The sequence below is a fragment of the Schistocerca nitens genome, chromosome 6 (genome assembly GCF_023898315.1).
Source record: "Schistocerca nitens isolate TAMUIC-IGC-003100 chromosome 6, iqSchNite1.1, whole genome shotgun sequence".
In the NCBI taxonomy this organism is placed as follows: Eukaryota; Metazoa; Arthropoda; class Insecta; order Orthoptera; family Acrididae; genus Schistocerca; species Schistocerca nitens.
This window is the reverse complement of record NC_064619.1, coordinates 118029441-118050377: the sequence shown is the minus strand read 5'-3', so window position 1 is coordinate 118050377 and position 20937 is coordinate 118029441. Positions and strand designations below refer to the sequence as shown.

The 20937-nt window shown below is 40.9% G+C and overlaps 1 protein-coding gene across 1 annotated transcript in view; it reads left to right on the top strand.

Annotated features, from left to right (window-relative positions):
- LOC126262492 (uncharacterized) overlaps positions 1 to 20937 on the top strand; it is a 93079-nt gene that overhangs the window by 33843 nt on the left and 38299 nt on the right. Inside the window, exon 2 of the mRNA XM_049959157.1 lies at positions 7149 to 7277. Coding sequence (XP_049815114.1) covers positions 7149 to 7277 — 129 coding nt within the window. The remainder of the gene's footprint in view (positions 1 to 7148; positions 7278 to 20937) is intronic.

Sequence of the window (20937 nt, the reverse complement as noted above, 5' to 3'; positions counted from 1 at the left end):
ATAGGAGACAGCTTACACGAATTTCGAAACTTGAGATACCAACTGTAGTCAAGCAATGAAACTGAACTTCCAAAATCCAAGAGGCCGCAAACAGATGTTTGATTGAGGTGGCAGCAAACATATTGAAGTGCAAGTTTATTGAGAGCACAAATACCCGTGCAATGAGCGGGAGGCTTACAAAAGGAGTTTTACACCATGTCAGGCAGCATCAGCTGTTACGTTTAAGGTCTACGCCTAAATGGGCATTCATGTGCTAAATGGCTATGGAAAAACAACTGAAAATGTTTGCCTCCTAATGAATTAGTAGATGACTGACAATAGTTGTTACTTTGGGTAGGGCAGACTTGTTGAAAGCTCTTACACTGATCGCTTTGCCATCTGTGAATCTAAGTGCTTCTGTAGAAGTAACTAATTCATTCAACTCAGAAAAGATAGTAGGTTTTCAGGCTAAAACAAGACGTGACCAGTCTTCCAGTCTCGTACCTTCCAAAATGTTTGAAATGCTATCTTGTTCAGTAGCTTTCATTTCCAAGACAGAGACAGTAATATGAACACCCTCGATATGTGGAAACAAGGTTTTGGTAGATGCTTGCACCTGGCAATAATGTACACACTCAAGCTCATTCCAGATGCTTGGGAATCTTCTCTCTATTATATGAGCTCTGACCTGCCTTGAAGTTGGCTGATTCTGAACTATCTCTTACAACAATATACTTAACAAGCCCTTCAACAAAGGGTAAAGTAAAGAAAGTATAACAGAATGTGATATTTGCAATGCATAAGCATGAAGTTCAAATTGGACAGTCAACCACAATACTTCATAAACTTGATTCAATTGATCAAACAAAGGAAAATCCAGGAAGGAATGTAACAATACCAGAGAAGGAAAGTTGCTACTCACCATATAGCGGAGATGCTGAGTCGCGATAGGCCTAATAAAAAGATTCACACAATTACAGGTTTTGGCCATTAAGGCCTTTGTCAGCAGTAGACACACGGTGCCCTGCTTGTCACTATTGTTGCCACCTCCCTGTGCACTAACATTCCTAATTCCCATGGCCTTACTGCTGTTAAACACTACCTTTCCAGACGCCCTATGGATTCCAAGCCAACAACCTCCATCCTAATCTCCATGACCAACTATATCCTCACCCACAATTACTTCTCCTTTGAAGGCATAACCTACAAACAAATCCACGGTACGGCTATGGGCACCCGCATGGCACCATCCTATGCTAATCTATTCATGAGCCATCTAGACGAATCCTTCCTAAAAACCCAGAATCCTAAACCCCTCACCTGGTTCAGATTCATTGATGACACCTTTTTTGCCATCTGGATTGAAGGTGAGGATACCTTATTCACATTCCTCCAGAACCTCAACAACTTCTCCCCCATTTGCTGCACATGGTCCTACTCAACCCAACAAGCCACTTTCCTAGATGTTGACCTTCACCTCAGAGATGGCTACATTAGTACCTCCATCCATATTAAACCTACTAACGACCAGCAAGACCTCCACTTCGACAGCTGCCACCCATTCCATACCAAGAAGTCCCTTCCATACAGCCTAGCCACCCGTGGTGGTCACATCTGCAGTGACGAGCAGTCCCTCTCAAAATATACCGAGAGTCTCACTGAAGCCTTTACTGACCGTAATTATCCTCCCATCCTTGCACAAAAACAAATCTCCCGTGCCTTATCTTTGCAGTCTCCCACCACCTCCCAAAGTCCTACAGTCCAGCCTCAGAGGAGCATTCCCCTCATAACTCAGTACCATCCGGGACTAGAGCAACTGAATTACATTCTCCACCAGAGTTTCGATTACCTCTCGTCATGCCCTGAAATGAGAAATGTCCTGCCCACTATCCTTCCCACCCCTACTACCATGGTATTCCGCCGTCCACTGAACCTACACAATATATTCTTCCATCCTTACACAACCCCTGCTCCCAATCCCTTACCTCATGGCTCATACCCCTGTAATAGACCTTGATGCAAGACCTGTCCCATACATCCTCCTACCACCACCTACTCCAGTCCGGTCACTAACATCACCTATCCCATCAAAGGCAGGGCTACCTGTGAAACCAGCATGTGATTTACAAGCTAAGCTGCAACCTCTGTGCTGCATTCTATGTAGGCATGACAACCAACGAGCTGTCTGTCCGCATGAACAGCCACTGACAAACTGTGACCAAGAAACAAGTGGACCACCCTGTTACTGAACACGCTGCCTAACATGATATCCCTCATCTTAATGACTGCTTCACAGCCTGTGCCATATGGATCCTTCCTACCAACGCCAGCTTTTCTGAATTGTGCAGGTGGGAACTTCCCCTGCTATACATCCAATGTTCCCATAACCCTCCTGGCCTCAACCTCCGTTGGTCACTGTCCTCACCCATCCAGCTCCCTCTCTGTTCCCTGTTCCTTTCCGCTACTTACCTCCTCCCCCCTCTGCACCTTCTCTCCTGCCCTCCGTTTAAACTGCAACACTTGACTGTCCACCACTCCCACCATACTGTCCCTACCCCTCCTCGCCCCAGCCTCCTCCTTACCCCCACCCAGTCGCCACTCCCATCATGAACTGGTGCTGCTGTTCGCAGCGTGGTCTCAGCTCTCTGAGACTCCAGATGTGTGTGCTAGTTGCGTTTATGTGAGTGTGTGTGTGCGCGCGTGTGTATGTGGGCCTACTGCTGACAAAGGCCTTAATGGCTGAAAGCTTTAATTGTGTGAATCTTTTTATTGTGCATATCGCGACTCAGCATCTCCACTATATGGTGAGTAGCAACTTTCCTTCTCTGGTACTGATTCAATTGATCAATAGTTAACTCAGAAATACCACTAAACAAACACATAATGTGATTAGGCATTTTAGCATATGAATCAGAAACAGATGTACCAAAACCTTGAGTATCAATGTGTCTTAAGCCCTGTGACAGATTACCGGCCGGCAGAAATGCCCTCTTCCACACTCTCAATTTCATTAGCCAAACCCCATGAACCATTAATAACCTGCAAATCCTTCACTTGAATAAGCAATTGCTTAACAGCCTCTTTTTGTTGATCACTAAGCTCAAGATGGTTTAAATCAGCACTGATGATAAAACCAGTGAAGTAAATGCACCTGAATCCTACACAGTTGCCTTTGAATGGGCTAATTACCTTCCAAAAACTGAATGTTATGACACATTTTGCCTACAGCTGCGGAAGCAGTGGAAATAGCGACACCTACCTCACCAATGGTGTCAGGGGAAATGTGAAGAGGGTTATCCAATGTTGTATGTAACCTGCCTACTATCTCCGTGATGCCACCTGCAACAGGGATGCATTGCACCGGTAATTCATATTCAAGATGCTTGCACTTGAGATACAACATTACCAAACAATCTCTATGTTGCATGCCCATCTATGGTTCTCTGAAACAATTGAAAGAGTTTAGTACAGAAATTTCAAATTACAAAGGACAATTGGTGCTAAAGGGGTAGACAACTCTCTGCCCTCCCCCCCCCCCCCCCCCCCCCTCCTTTTTACCTGCCTAGAATGGAACCATGCTCTGTGGCTACATTGAAACCTCAAGGTACAGGTTGGAATAGGAAAAGAATCATATGGAAGGGTCGGTCCACAATTCTTGCATCATATGCCCTTTGAATGATCACACTTGTTTACAGTGCACATAATAGCACCAAATAAAATACAATAATCACCAAATAAGTATCTCTGAATTAAGAGGTTGTTAAATGAAGATAAGCCTTTTTAAATTTTAACCACAGACTGACATGAGTAAACTTTCAATTCTTGCTACTCCAAGGAACCAGTGCAACACAAATAAAAAAAAAAAATCATTATAAAAATCTCTCTTAAACAATAAGTAAGTAAGCGATAACTCTCGCACAGTTCTCTTAGTCACAGACATTAAGTTAAGAACTGGTAATTTAGACTAAACACAAAAGCATGGCAGATCTGACAAATTTTCTTACATAGGCCCCTACATAGATTGGGTACAATCACAAATTAATTTCAAACACAGAATAGTGAGTTATAATCAAAAAAATAGGACTCTAAGGAGATGGCAGTCAGAATAGAAATTACACTAACATTTTCCACAGCACACCAAGTACAGGCAAAGAAACTACCTCAAAATTTAATTAAAATATCGCTCACATATTATCCTTTAGGCAGCAAAATTTAATTACAGGATCTCTCATATATAGGCCTTTCGGCAGAAAGTATAGAAGTTAAAGCAAGTACAGGAGGCAAGCGGCCAAGGTGAACAGTTCCACTATAGCAATAGTGGACACGCCTCGAACTCAGCTGGAGGAATGTGCAGGGGCACAACAGCAACAGGCCCTCGCGGCTGGCAGCTGCCGAAATGTCAGGTTGGAGCTTCACGAGGCTAAGAGGTGCTGCTAACAGACACTACACAGGTGAGTTGTAGGCTACAGAAATACAAATTTTTGAGAGATCATGGCTATAAGCCCAGAAAATTCTGTCAAAAAATACGGTAGCAAATATGACTCCCAAAAGAACTGCACAAAGGAAGAATGTTAAATCACTGATAAGGGAGTATAAAACATAATAATAATAATAATAATAATAATAATAATAATAATAATATCTCCCCAAACAATTTAGGTAAACTTTACAGCAAAATTGCTCGGCCAAGTGCCTGTGTGAATCAAACAGATGGAACAAATAAATGATTAAGCTTAACCCTCCAAGAGAATACTAAGTGTTTAGGTATTACAAACAGTGTTTTCTTGAATCATTCCTTAGGCTTCACAACCATCTAGAACTTAGTTTCAAAGCACACATATTAATACAGGGAATTTCCCTTCAAATAATTAAAAGGTAATTATAAACCTTACAAAATGTAAAAAGAATCTGAAACTCAGTGAACAGGAATTATTCCATGAGGTTCATGACCAAGTTAATAAAACTGAATAAATAACTTCATTTAACACTAAAGCTCACAGCAGACCATCATATGTATGAGGCGAAATTTAAGTTTCACAAGTAAATTGTTGAATTTGCAAGTGCTCTTTGGCTTATGGCCTTGGTAATCCACAGGAAGCAAAGATGTTAGTGGTACACTGTATCACCAATGCCAGAAGAGTCACTAATTTACACCCAAAATGTGCACCAATGAAATTAATGCAAAGGTACCACATGGTTGTGGCCAAGATTAATCACAATAAATTAAATGTTCCAGTGATCCGTAAGGCATCAACAGCAGAGGCACAGATATCAGAGCGCGAGCAATACTAATCGCACCAAGCAACTTGATGAAGTGGTTAGCATACTGGACACACATTTGGGAGGACAACTATTCAAACCTGCATCCAGGCATCCAGATTTAGGGTTTCCATGATTTCCCTAAATCGGTTCTGGCAAATGCCAGGATGGTTGCTTTGATAGGACGTGGCCAATTTCCTTCCCCATCCTTCCTTAATCCAAGCTTGCGCTCCGTATCTAATGACCTCATTGTCAGCAGTACGTTAAACACTAATCTCCTCCAATACTGACCGCAAAAATTTCCAGTAATGGTCTTTGCGTACGCAGAAACAATGAGGGCAAACTGGAAGAGTCTAGGTTCGCACAGCATGAATAAACAGGGAAGTGCAAATCCACTGGAGTTAATGGGAGGGCCCTGTCAATACAGCAGTGTGATTAGCACTACCAAAAGGAGTGAGAAGTCAACCTTCGATCTCAGCACAAACAGAACTAATGGCTGAAGGAACCATTGTGTGCAAAAACCTATACGGTACCCTCATGCTGTGCCCCTCCCATCTGTTCTCACCTCACAACCCACTGCCAGCCTATTTCCAACTCTGAACCAGCTTTCATCTGTGAAAACTGCAAGTTAAATTTGTGCTGTGTATTGGAGTGCCAGTGGAAGAAGGCACCAGTAAGAAAGAGATAAAATGAACTGGAGCCACCATGGCTCACCTTCTATATTGCTGCCTGCGTTCGACGTGACACCATTGCAGTCTGTCCAAGTGGCCATAGATAGTGATTATATGTCCATGAGGTGTGCTTTCTTGTGTGAATGTGTATGTGTTTTCTTTTCTGAAGATGGCACTAGCCATGAGACAGATATGTACCAGTCTTTCCATTTGTGCCTGTCTGCAACTCATCACAGTGAGTAGCAACGTACCGTTTTCACAATATTATTGATGTTCCTACCTGGACTTTCAATTTTTCAGTGAATGTTGTGTGTTTTATAAATAAAATGTGGAATTTGCAGCCTTGGTCACAATTTGATTTATTTCAAAAAATAAACAATTTTATGAATATAATAGAGGGAAACATTCCACGTGGGAAAAATATATCTAAAAACAAAGATGATGTGACTTACCAAACGAAAGCGCTGGCAGGTCGATAGACACACAAACACAAACATACACACAAAATTCTAGCTTTCGCAACCAACAGTTGCTTCGTCAGGAAAGAGGGAAGGAGAGGGAAAGACGAAAGGATGTGGGTTTTAAGGGAGAGGGTAAGGAGTCATTCCAATCCCGGGAGCGGAAAGACTTACCTTAGGGGGAAAAAAGGACGGGTATACACTCGCGCGCGCGCCCACCCACACACACACACACACACACACACACACACACACACACACACACACACACACACACACACACACACATCCATCCACAGTCTGCTTGTGTCTGTATATGTGTGGATGGATATGTGTGTGTGTGCGAGTGTATACCCATCCTTTTTTCCCCCGTAAGGTAAGTCTTTCTGCTCCCGGGATTGGAATGACTCCTTACCCTCTCCCTTAAAACCCACATCCTTTCGTCTTTCCCTCTCCTTCCCTCTTTCCTGACGAAGCAACCGTTGGTTGCGAAAGCTAGAATTTTGTGTGTATGTTTGTGTTTGTGTGTGTCTATCGACCTGCCAGCGCTTTCGTTTGGTAAGTCACATCATCTTTGTTTTTAGATATAAGAAACAATTTTAGCTTTACAATCAATATCAGTTCTTAGAAGCATTATTGGTTGTTGTAAAGTCAAAATCATTTATGTGTTCAAATAAACTAGAGTCTGCAGATTCTACAGTTCATTTAGGTGTCTAGCTCGATGATCTCCAAAGGTCAAAGCATCTGTACTTAATGATTGTGGTTTCTTTTTTTGTTTCAGTGTCTGTCCTGCTATCTGTGCAACGGTTATTATGGTCCATGTTTTGGTGAACCAGTCTGTGCTACATGCCATGCTTTTGTTTTTCCAGAGGACTTGTATTACACCGTAGCGGTTGCAGTACTCAGTGAGGTATATGACTGGCTGTTGATAATATGTAGCAGTACTGTCAGCATTACTAAATTACTCCTCTTCACCTCCAAAAGCACATTGTTCTTTTGCTGGTAATTTTCGGAAGCAGACTATGAAGAGTTCAGTTGACAGTAGTTAGTGGCGGATCGCACATCGTATGAGCTTTTTATTGAAATTGCTATTTGTTCCAAACTGATGCCACCTACATGCAGATTTAGCAATGTCCCTTTGCCACAATACAATATTACCCGCTTCACTCTCAAACTTTTAACACCATGAAAATGCAGGACGAGTAGTGAGACTGAATATGTTATGTCTGGACATACATGTATGTCTCAGGCTTGTGCACTTAATGAGCATGGCTGACCAACAACATCCCAACTCGTAACTTCCCACTGACTACTTGACTTAATATACCAAGTGTGCACCAAACATAACAGCAACAATAACAATTCAAAATACACTATCAGTGAGCAAAGATTAATTATAATTGCTGCGGATGACTTAACTACCTGTAGCTAGATCAATATACAGGGTGTGGCAGTCAAACCCGCATTTTTTAAATGAATGTAAAATAAACATGGGTACAGATATCAAAATTGTTTCATACAATCTTATTCTACATTAAAAAGCATTTAAGAAACATTAACACATTTTTTTTTTCATTGTTTGAAAATAACATCAGCAAAATGGTCCATCATGGCATTCTTGTAGGCAATTTACAAAGCTGTCCATCACATGATGGAGCATACCCTGAGGAATTCTCTCGATTTCCAGCCAGATTCTTGCTTTGAGATCATCAACATTATGAGGTCTTTCTTCGTACACTTTGCTCTTAATATAACCCCCATAAGAAAAAATCAAAAGTTGTAAGGTCGGGTGAACGGGGGACCAAGCAATCGCTCCATTCTTTGATATCACCCGGTTAGGCAAAACTTCATTGAGAACATTAATGCTCATGCGGGCTGTGTGACTTGTTGCTCCATCTTGTTGAAATAATGTTTCATCATTCACTGCATATTGATGAAGCTGAGGTATGAAGGTGTAAGCTGAGGTATGAAGGTGTCCTTAACGTTGTTGAATAGTGCTCAGCATTCACGGTAACAGATTGCCCTCTTTCGTTCTCAAAAAAAATAAGGGCCTATTATTCCTGATGAGGACATTGCACACCAAACTGTTACCTTGGTTGAGTGCAGGGGTTTTTCATGGGGTTGGTGAGGGTTCTGATCACTCCAATATCTAAAGTTCTGTTAGTTCACATATCCACTGAGGTGAAAATTTGCCTTGTCACTCATCCAGAGATTGTGAACAAGCTCCTCGTTTTCTTCAGTCATTTGCAAAAGACTATCTAAAGTTCTGTTTGTTCACATATCCACTGAGGTGAAAATTTGCCTCGTCACTCATCCAGAGGTTGTGAACGAGCTCCTCATTTTCTTCAGTCATTTGCAAAAGATTTCCACAGAAATGCTGTCGGACCACAAAGTCGTTATTATTAAAAGCGTTAACCACTTGGATTTTGTATGGGTGGTGATGTAAGTCCAACCTCAAAACCCTTTGGACAGTCCTATCAGAAATTCCAAGTGCAATACTCTGTCTACACGCTGATCTCTGGGGGCTTCTTTCCACTGCAATTCTTACACGTTCCACATTCTTGGGAGTATGCACTGTCTTTGCTCTGCCATCTCTTTTCCTTGTTGTTTCACCTACGTTTTCAAAGTTTTTGACCCAAATTTTTATTCCATTAACCAAAGGCACTGGCCTATTACAATTAATTTGAAAATGCACCTGGGAATGACGCTGAGTGGCTACATAGCTACCACTTTGGTAGAACGCTTTCACTGCAAACGACTGTTGTTGCTTAGTCCACTGCTCCATTGATACTGAAATGCTTTGTTTTGAGGAACACATTGGTGACCTTGGTTACTCAACCCCACCCCCCCCACCCCCCACCCCCCCCGCCGCACTACTTCTGATGCTTCCGCGCACTAATAATAAATGCAGGTTTGACTGCCGCAACCTGTAATAATCAGTGTACAGTAATGCTAAGGAATACAGAAAATGTCAAAAAAGCAGCAAATATTCAGATTTCAGGAAATAGTATCCTCACACATCCCCATTTCAAAAAATAATTTTCACTTGGAAGTTTATGGAGACTTAGAAGTTTCAGTGTGAAATTAACTAAAGTAGGACCCCAGTACATAGGAAAGGAATGATAAGTTAAGACTATAAGATGGTAAATTAATATACACATAAAATTATGTACACTTAACAGACACTGCTCTGTGCAAACAGAACTTCAGAAGACAAGTACAGTACAATGTCCAAGAAAAATCTTTGAATTGTGATGTTCAAGAAAAACATAAGTGGAGGAAAGTAAAAAATGCAGTTGTTTACAGAACTTGTTTATCATAGACAAGAGCTACCCTGAAAGTAACAGACGTTTTGGCCTGTCATTGTCATGGTTGTGGGTGGGGCTACAGCCATCTTCTCATTACCATAACATTCCTACACTCAGTACACATCCAGCAGTGGCAGCATATGATATGTGTCCCTGCTACTTTGCTTTCTGTATCATGTCAAAATGTGTGCTGCAATAGAAAATCTTGCCACTTGTGAGATGTGTTCTGTGAGTAGGTTAGTGTTAGCAAGAAAATGCAAACAAACTTAAATTTCCAGAATGAGATTTTCACTCTGCAGCGGAGTGTGCGCTGATATGAAACTTCCTGGCAGATTAAAACTGTGTGCCCGACCGAGACTCGAACTCGGGACCTTTGCCTTTCGCGGGCAAGTGCTCTACCAACTGAGCTACCGAAGCACGACTCACGCCCGGTACTCACAGCTTTACTTCTGCCAGTACCTCGTCTCCTACCTTCCAAACTTTACAGAAGCTCTCCTGCGAACCTTGCAGAACTAGCACTCCTGAAAGAAAGAATATTGCAGAGACATGGCTTAGCCACAGCCTGGGGGATGTTTCCAGAATGAGATTTTCACTCTGCAGTGGAGTGTGCGCTGATATGAAACTTCCTGGCGGATTAAAACTGTGTGCCCGACCGAGACTCGAACTCGGGACCTTTGCCTTTCGCGGGCAAGTGCTCTACCAGCTGAGCTACCAAAGCACGACTCACGCCTGGTACTCACAGCTTTACTTCTGCCAGTACCTCGTCTCCTACCTTCCAAACTTTACAGAAGCTCTCCTGCGAACCTTGCAGAACTAGCACTCCTGAAAGAAAGGATATTGCGGAGACATGGCTTAGCCACAGCCTGGGGGTACTGTGAGTACCGGGCGTGAGTCGTGCTTCTGTAGCTCAGTTGGTACAGCACTTGCCCGCGAAAGGCAAAGGTCCCGAGTTCGAGTCTCGGTCGGGCACACAGTTTTAATCCGCCAGGAAGTTTCATATCAGCGCACACTCCGCTGCAGAGTGAAAATCTCATTCTGGAAACATCCCCCAGGCTGTGGCTAAGCCATGTCTCCGCAATATTCTTTCTTTCAGGAGTGCTAGTTCTGCAAGGTTCGCAGGAGAGCTTCTGTAAAGTTTGGAAGGTAGGAGACGAGGTACTGGCAGAAGTAAAGCTGTGAGTGCCGGGCGTGAGTTGTGCTTCGGTAGCTCAGTTGGTAGAGCACTTGCCCGCGAAAGGCAAAGGTCCCGAGTTCGAGTCTTGGTCGGGCACACAGTTTTAATCTGCCAGGAAGTTTCAAACTTAAATTTATCATGACATTTGTGATGTGTGTGAAAAAGAGACAATGAGTGAAAACTGTGTGAGGCAATGGTGCATTGATTTTTAAAAATGGCCATACCAATGTTGATGATGAGGACTGTGGTGGTAAGCATAATCTTGTGACTCATGAACTGGTGATGGAAGTCAATGACAAAATTTGTGAAAATCGTCGTTTCACAATTATGGAATTTTTGCAACATTTTTCCCAAAGTTTCACAGAGTTTACTGCATGAAATTGTGGCGGAGAAGCTTGGTTAGCAAAAATTTTGTGCTGGATGGGTTCCCAATATCCTAACAGAAGACCACACAAAGCAGAGACTGGCTGCAGCACTTACCTTCCTTGAATATTCTGCCAAAAATGGTAACAAAGTTATTGATTGTATCATAACGGGGGACAAGACCTGGATGAAGCATGTCATTTGTGAAGCAAAAGAAAAATTCTCCCAAGAAATGAAGGAAGTGTTTGTAAATGCTTTCAGCGAGAGAGGTCATGACTACTGTGTTTTAGGACTCTAAGGGAGTGGTTCATGTCTATTTTCGTGAACTGCTCAACAGTTAACTCAAAGAGATACCATTATACAGTGACAAAGTTAAGGTGGGTGGTACAAAATAAACACCGGGGAAAACTTAGTACAAAAGTTTTGTTTTTCCATGACAATGCATGTCCACTCAAGGCCAGTTGTACCTGAGAGCTTCTACGGGGTTTTGGGTGGGAGTGTTTGATCATGCGCCATACAGCTCGGATTTGGTGCCAAGCGACTCCACCTCTTCCCAGCAATGAAGACATGGCTCACCATACACAGCAATTGATACTGACACCGAACTGCGTGCTAGTGTAAACCAGCAGTTGCAATCACAGGGGACAGATTTCTACAGAGACTGAACTGAAAAAAACATGACTGTAGTATGATAAGTGCCTCAATTTGAATGGTGATTATGTAGAAAAATAGCTTAAGAGTGTACCTTTAAAATCTGTAATGAAGTTTGGTTTTTTCATATCGTTGAATTTTTATTGCAAAACATCTATTACTTTCTGGGTAGCACTCGTAGTAATTAACATGAGGGTAGCTGTTAAATGATAGACACATTTTAGTGTGAAAATCTTTAACTATCATTCTATAAAAACAAATACATGTACATAATTAGACATTTAAGAAATATTGTTATTAACATAATGTAATTAACAAAATGACTACAAATGTATGTGAAGTTAATCTTCTATCTACCAATTCCAATGTAGCATAGAATTGTTTTTCCACCTACTCTTCAAATGCCTCTCCACAAAGAAAGTAATAAACTTAAAATCATGAAATTATTGTCCCTCTTATGAAACAACCTTATTATGTTCTGAAGTGCGTACTTAAAGAAGATCATCATCAAATACTTATCATCATTGTGAACAAAAATCAGATTCTTACATAGCCGTGTAGCAAGATTAATTATGTACTGTATGAAATGTACAAGCAAGATGAATTATTTTTTTAAATTATTCACATAAACATTAAAAATTAGTAAAGAAGAAAGAAAGTAGAAGGGGGCTGAGACAATTTGTGGCAGACAGCTCACTTGAGTGAACACACATTTGTACATGAATACTGCAGAGTTTTGAGTATCCAGGCATGAACACATTTTACATTGCACTATTTTATTTTAACTATTCACTTTACTCAAAGATGTTTTACTTTGTAAAGAACTTAACAGGCACTTGGTTTGTCACATGCAACTGAAGTCTTTACGGCATCACGCAGCCATCGTGGATATGTATACCAACACACTGACGCCCTTCCTTCCTTTAGTGGATAGATCAGTGTGCAACATATTCCCCGCAGTCATGAGTGACATTGCCATGTAATGGGGGCATGTCAGTTTATGGTATCACGTAAGCCAATGTCACATCTCTCCCACGAGTCCTTGCACTGAATGAGAAAGCAGTAACATAGTGCCATGCATCAGTACTTATGAATAATAAAAAGAAAAACAGGCAGTCATATAATATTAAAACAAAGCCTGCACTACCCATGCCATCGAATATGTGAGTACTAATAACACACAAAATAGCTTGAAACAGTACAAAGATTGATTTTAGTACACTGTCACAGGGAGGGTTCTCAACCAGTCTATTACACTCTACCACTGGGAGGATTCTCAAGCAGTCTATTACACTCACATTTATGAGAACATTAAACATAAAGAGATTCACCACAAATTTTAAAATGTTCTCACAAGTTTTTCTTGTTCTTCGATAAACAAAATTGTTTTATATTTTCTGCATGATGGATTGTGAAACACTTCTCTGCATTCAGATATTCTAATAACACAGGATTTGGGTGAATAACACTTGCAATATGAAATGGTCCCAGATAATAATGGCAGAATTTCTTTATTTCATCCCCTATTTTCGATGAGTTTGTGTGATATCTAATCAGTACATAGTCATTTGATTTGTAGATAGTTGGCCAAACTAATTTATCACATACTAGATTCCTAACCAATACTTTATTCTTCATTTACCCTAATGCCATTTGACTTTCTTGTTATGATATCTGTTGGCGATCATGGCAATTAATTTCTTCAAAAATGTTGTCGAGCTTATTGCCGAGTAAAACAGTACACAGTGGAGCTCCAATGCTTTCGTGAGTGAAACTATTAATGACACCTTCAAAGCTCATTGGTTTTTGTATTCAGTTTTGATGACTGTTGATGCTGAATGATAGGTTGAAATTAAGGTATGTTGAACTTGTTCTTGGATGAACACATTCCGATTGTTTAATCAAAATCATGATATGTTGTTTATGAGAAGGCATTCTTCCTTGAACTTCTTAGTGACAATTTTGTTATTTGCCTTTTGTAGTGGAAAGAATCGAACGAACTTGAAGAATGGTTCTACAAAAATCAGAATGTATGAAAAGTTCACTTTAGATTCTGGAAGTGGTCCAAACGATTCCAGTGCTACAATTTCATCAGTTGACTGAGGAACTGTGTATTAGCCCTGTTTGCTGTGTCATAGATATTTTTGTGCACTTGCAGAAATCACATTTTTTTAAGATCCCCCAGACTTTTTGTGTCTAAACAACCTGTTCTCGTAATTTTTATATGCACTTCTTTGGAACAAAATGTTGATATGACCGAAGTGGATATACTTGATTAAATTTTCTGCTTGATGGTTAGGGAGATATATTTCCAGTGATTGTGCATTGAGTTTAGAACCTTAACACAAAATATCGTTATGAACAAGGTAATAACTTCTAATCTTTTCTTCATTTTTTATCTTGGCATTTATACTTGATCTGTATTTTGCCTTCTACTCCTTTTATGAAGTTAATTGCAGCTTGGGCTTTCTGTGTAGATGTCCTCCAGGTTGGATGGAAGAGGGGTACTACATCTGCACATGATTAGACTTCACAGTAAATATTTAATTTCAGAGTCGAACTTTTGCAGTGCTAGTGCCCATTTAGAAATGTGGTTGTGCATAAGATTTTATTTCTGCACAAATGCCAAGGTCTTATGATCTCTCCTAGACTTGAAATCTCTCAAAACCCCTCATTTTGCTAATTCTTCTGTTTCTGTTATGCTGTATTCCCTCTCCCATGAAATAACTACTCGACTTGCAAAAGCACTTGTATGCTGTTCTTTCTTTTTGTTTATGATGGTTAACTGGTATAGATGAGCTCTGATGCTGTATTCAGTGGAGTCAGTTCCAAGATAAAAGTGTTTATCCAAATTGAGATGTAATAATGATTTGGTTAATAATTGCTCTTGGATCTCACCAAATTCTTTCTGCTGAGGAATTGCCACATCCAAGTTAACAAGCTGTAATCGTGCTGATGGTATTAAACTATGTTCTTAGACAAATCAGTGATAAAAATTGCAGAATCTGAGAAATGCCTGCAGTTGTTCTGTACATGTGGGTGCTGGAAGATCTCTAAAAGCTGCTAATTTTTTCAGATGCAACTTGACTCCTTATGGTGATATATAGTGTAAATATTGAATACTTGTCTTTGCAAATTCCACCTTTTTCAGATCAAGAGTGTTTCTTGAATTTTACATATTTCCTCCTAAGTATCCAGTTGCTCTTCCCATTACTTTGAGGCTCTTCCCATGACTTTGAGGCAGTTGCCCAAGTAACACACCATGTGCTGCAACAGATGATCTCTAAAACATTATCTGAGTTATGTGGGAAGGCTGCGTTAGAAATGTTGAGTGCAAAACACATATGCTTGAAGTGATAACACTATCTTCTGTGGGGAAATGATGTGTTTTCTCTGCTAGTATTTTCTGGTTCATGGTGCAAATAGCTACTGGTAAGATTGAGACTGCTAAGGTGCTTTGTACTGTTGAACTGTTGTAAAATCTCTTCAGTACTTTTAGGTTTGTAACATTGTGGTATAACAACTTATTAAGTACTTGTGCATCCAGTCTAACAGAACCACCTATCATGGTCGCTGCATGTATGGTATTACTATACTCATTATCCAGCTGCTCAATTATATATTTATGTAACAACCTATGAATTTCTTTTTCGCAACTCCTGTTTTGGAAAGCAGAACAGGATATAATTTCATCCAAAAAGGTTCATGAGGTTTTGACTGTCATCTGACATTTGCATCTCTTGGTTAATCTAGGCTTCTCTAAGAAGAAATTGGTGTACATTTGCAAAACTTCATATAGCTCTTCCATTTGAGATTCCAGCAAGCCAGTTAAGCAGCCTATCTTCTCCTGAACATGTTCTGAACATCACTTTTCCTTACTTCATCCACATGTGTAGATATAGATAGTGGATTTTCTACATAAAGTGGTTCCTTGATGTCATAATCAATGTTCTTTTTAATGATTCATAGTGTAGCATCAGTAGCTTCATCATTACTATTAATAAATCCACTAAAACTAACTTACAGATCCGCTATACTTTGTACTATTAAACATTCCTCTCAGAATCTATTTCACACTTTCTCTCAGCCAACCAAAATACATTCTTACATAAGGAGTCAATGGTTAAGGCACTTGCCTCAAAATATTCACTAGGCAATTGAAATTGGAGAAGAGAATGTCTCACTATAGCATGGCTCTGGTTTCCAATAATAGTAACTATATGCACACTGTTTACAGAGAAAACCGATATTTTGGTAATTACTTTAAGTTGCTCAAAACGATTCTTCACTTAGCTGCCATTTTGCCCTCAGAATTGAGTAAAGCTGGAATCTACTTACCACAAACATTAACTTCAACAACAGACAGTAATGTTTTGTCAGTATGATAACCCAATCCATAATGTTGTTCTGTAGTATGGGGATTATTCCCTTCTGAAATGTAAGTTTAGCTTACCAATGTGTGCTGATTTTGTCGATGCCTGTTATCTCTATCTGGGAGAGGCAAATGTCCTGAAATCTTCTATCTTGCACTGCCTGTTGGTTCTGACTTTCAAAATCAGTTTCCCTCCTCTTGTTGTTTGTAAAATGATCATTATTACACACATAATTCTGTGAGTGGTAATTTCTTCATGTTTCATTGTATCTCAGTCAATTACTGCTTTGATGATTCCACGGCAATTGCACAAAATTATCTTGCTGAAGTGCATCATGTCATTGAAAATGTTCATTGCGACAAGTTGTGCTTTGTTCAGACTCATTCAGCGCTCCCTCGATGTCAGTATCTTCTAAATGGTCAACAACTCGTAATAGTGTGATGAAATTGTCAAACATTTGTGAAGCTGTCTGTCTTTATACTTTCCGTGGCAAATGTTTTATCAAAATTATAATCAGATCATCATTGCTGATGGGGTTATCCAGATAACTATTTCAGTCCTAGTATTTCTGAAGGAATTTGACCCTTCATTGCAATTGTAGTTGTGCATTCAAAATAATTTTTCTTTGATCTCCCGCTGTTTTTCTCGTTACTGATATCTGTGCAAGAAAGCATTTTCAAAGTCTGCAAATACAGTGTATTCATCAGCCATACAGTTTCCCCACTTTCTAGCAGCTGCACTGTTGTGCCATGCATAAAAACCAATTTTTTCTGGCTCATTCTGAATTCAAAAGAAGGCAAATCAAAATTGTTTCATGAAATCAACTGGATGTAATTGTTTGTGTGAGTTGAATTCTTTAAATTGCCTTTGACTGAGCATGTTATCAACGATAGTTTCATGCAACAGCCCACATCACAATTTTATTGCATTAACGTTTCTGCTTTTCATTGAATTAAGTACATATCAAATGGCGTGTTGCAATTTTTTACATTTTTTGTTATTTTTTTCTTCCAGTTCCTTTACTTTTGATTGTAAATCAAAGTAGTGTTGTTGCACACAAGATATGCTTGAATGACAGAATTTTTATTTTGTTTGCACACATTTTGTGCACAAACTACTTCGTTATTCACTACCACCCTGTCCATTAGAGCTTGTTTCACAGTTTTATGTTGTGAGTTTACTTGGGCCTGTGTTTTGGTCACATTCTGTGATATTGTTCCTTAACCTCGCACTTGCATCAGATTATTGCATGTTGAATGATTCGCTGTATTCTATCCTACATTTATTGAACTGATTTTTCATGTCATTAAAAATGTCAATTCCCTGTTGGTCCAACATTTTGTGAATTTCACCCTTGAGCTACTTTATCTCCACCCTCAGTTTTCAATCATTATTATTTAACTTTTGAATATCTGCCTTCAGGTCTTGATTCACCTTGAAGAGTACGCAAGCTAGTGTACGGTGTTTATGTGTAACATTTAGTGCTACACACAAGTGAAAGATTCCACGCAACAACATCTCTGAGACATTCTATGATCTGTGTTTATTCTTTGTTTTCCAGCTGTATTATTTATTCTGTTGTTTGTTTGCTCTGTCACTCAAATGTCATTTTGTGTTACGGGTTATTCTTAAAATTATAAAAAGAGTTTTGCTAACCTGCGACAGTTGGTGACCTCGGCGTGATGTTTGACGGTCACCGGAGTTTGATTTGACACACATTTGCGCTCTGTACCGTGCCGCATTGCAAAACGTATAGTCACGTCAACCGCGTCGTGCATCTTCCACATTCCACGGCAGCCACGTCACGCATCTGTTGCCTACTGATTCTGCAATGTTACTATGATGGTAGATCAAGTTCTTGCACCACTAGCAGATGCACCTGCTGATGCAATTATAAACCATGTCAGAGTAAAACCACTGCCGTTCTGAGAGAAAAATCGTATGCTATGGTTTGCGCAGTTGGAAAGCCAATTTTTCCTAGCACAAGTCACTGCAGACCATACAAAATATAGTTATGTTGTGGCAGCACTCAGCGAAGAAATGGCACTGGGGGTGCAGGATATTCTACCTTCACCACCGAGTGTGGACCAATATTCGGCAATTAAGAGTGCCCTAATCACACGACTTTCGCAGTCTGAGGTGAAAAGGCTGGAAAAACTCCTTCATATCGAAGAGTTGGGCCATCGCCTGCCGATAGAATATCTGAAATGTATCCATCTGTTTGTGTTGCAACAGTTAGCCCACAACTGCAGACGGACAGCAGTTTTGCTACACTACAAGCTCAGGTCACTGAACTTTCCACACAAGTCACTGCAATGTGAACTCAGAACAACAGTCGCTGATCTCGTCGCTGCCACTCTCCCAGCAAATGCAGTAGCTCACCTTCGGCTACGAAAGTATGTTGGTACTACTGATGATTTGGGTCTGAGGCATGAAAGTGTAGCCCACCTTGTGAGCAGGGAAATGCAACAGGAGCTCAGTGATGAAGGCCACTGGTGCCCCGAGCGGCAGCCGTCAATTGTGTATCACAGACCAAGGTACGAAATTACAGTTCCTAGTAGACACAGGTGCAGATGTATCGCTTTACCCATCTGCCCGTTTGCCACCTCATAGGTGTGATGGTTACCACTTTTTTGCAGCCAATGGTTCTACAATGGCTACATATGGTTTTACCACATTAGTGTTAAACCTAGGCCTATGACGCATGCTTGAGTGGCAGTTTGTTGTGGCAGACACCACACTTCCTATACTGGGGGCTGATTTACTATCTTCTTATGGACTTGTGCCTGACCTCTGGCATCGACACCTGCTGGGCACTGCTAGCATCAGAGTGATAATTGGAAATTCTCTGTTTATCGAACTTCTGAAACAGTTTCCCAAGATCACGTGTCAAGCTCCCACACTAGCTCCCTTGCAGCACTCCACAGTGCACTACATTTTGACCACGTCGTTTAACACCACAGAAATTGAAAGTGGTTAAACAGGAATTCGTATCCATGCTCACACAGGGATCTGTTGTCTGTCTAGTAGTAGTTGGCCTTCCCCCCTACATGTGATACAAAAAAAGAACAATGGATGGCATCCTTGCGGAGACTATCGACAGCTGAATGCAAGAACGATTCCAGACCGGTACCCTATGCCAGTGGCACCAGACGGTGTTTCTAAGACTGCTCTATGCACATCTTTTGGGTTGTTTGAGTTTACTCGCGTGCCTTTCATGCTATGTAATGCTGGTCAGACATTCCAGAGATTTATGGATGAGGTCTCACGTGACTTGGATTATTGCTGTGTATACATAGATGATGTTTTGGCCATGTTGTGCTCAGAAGCTGAACATCTGTCACACCTACGACAACTCTTTACTCGTCTACATGACCATGGCCTCATTATTAATCTGTCCAAATGTGTCTTTGGGGCTGCAGAAGTTCAATTTCTTGGCAGTATCATTAATGCTCAAGGAATTTGGCCATCAAAAGAGAAGGTACACAATACTTGGTTTTCCAGGACCTACTACAATCAAGGAACTTCCATCATTGTTTCGTCCGTAACCACGCCCACCTAGCTGCACCACTGAACAAATTAATATGAGGCAAGCCGAGACCAAAGGATAAACTTCAGTGGAGTCTAGAATCTGAAACGGCATTTCCTGATTTGAAGACTGCCATTGCTGAAGCAGCACTCTTGGCGCACCCAGTGCCGCAGGTGCAACTTGGTCTGAAGGTTGATGCATCCACCTCCTCAATCGGTGCTGCACTACAACAATGCATGGATGGACACTGGCACTCATTAGCCTACTTCAGCAAAAAGTTGTCACTTTCACAGCAAAAGTGGTCAACATATGACTGTGAGCTGTATGCTGCCTATGCATCTGTCAAGAAGTTCTGACACGTGTTAGAGGGACAGCAGTTTGGTTTGTTTTGGTAACGGATCACAAGCCACTAATATATGCTTTCTGACAGCACCCAGCTAAAGCTTCACCACGACAGCTTCGACATCTTGATTTCATTGATCGATTTACGATTAGCATCATTCATGTCGAAGGCGAACTGAACGTACCAGCTGACATGCTCTTGCTTTATTTCTGAAGCAATTGACTTTGAAGCTCTCGCGTCGGCACAACAATTGGACGATGAATTACGTGATTTGTTGACGCAGCCGTCGGGCATACAACTCCGCTACATCATGCTACCGTCAGCTGTTGAGCAATATTGTGACGTTGTCAATTACAGACCATGGCCATTCGTTACTGCAAACTTCCGGCAACAGGCTATTTTCTCATTGTACGACATGTGGAACCCAGGTGTTAGAACCACAGCAAACATGGTGAAGTGAGTGTTCGTCTGGCTGCATATGGGTAGAGATTGTAAGCAATTTGTGTGACAGTGTATGGCTTGTCAATGCAATAAAATTATCAGACATGTCAGATCACCGCTTCGCAGCTTCATCCCTCCAAATCTACAGTTTGAACACGTACATTTAGATCTCATAGGACCTTTACCGCTGTCGGAAGGGTACAATTACTGTCTCACAGCTATAGTCCATTATACATGCTGGCCTGGAGTATTTCTGGTAAATGATATAGCTGCTGAATCTGTTGCGACCACATTCTTTCGTGGGTGGATTGCCCGTTTCCACATACCCCTGCAGATCACAACTGACCAGGGGCGACAATTTGAATCCTCTCTCTTCATAGCACTTGCT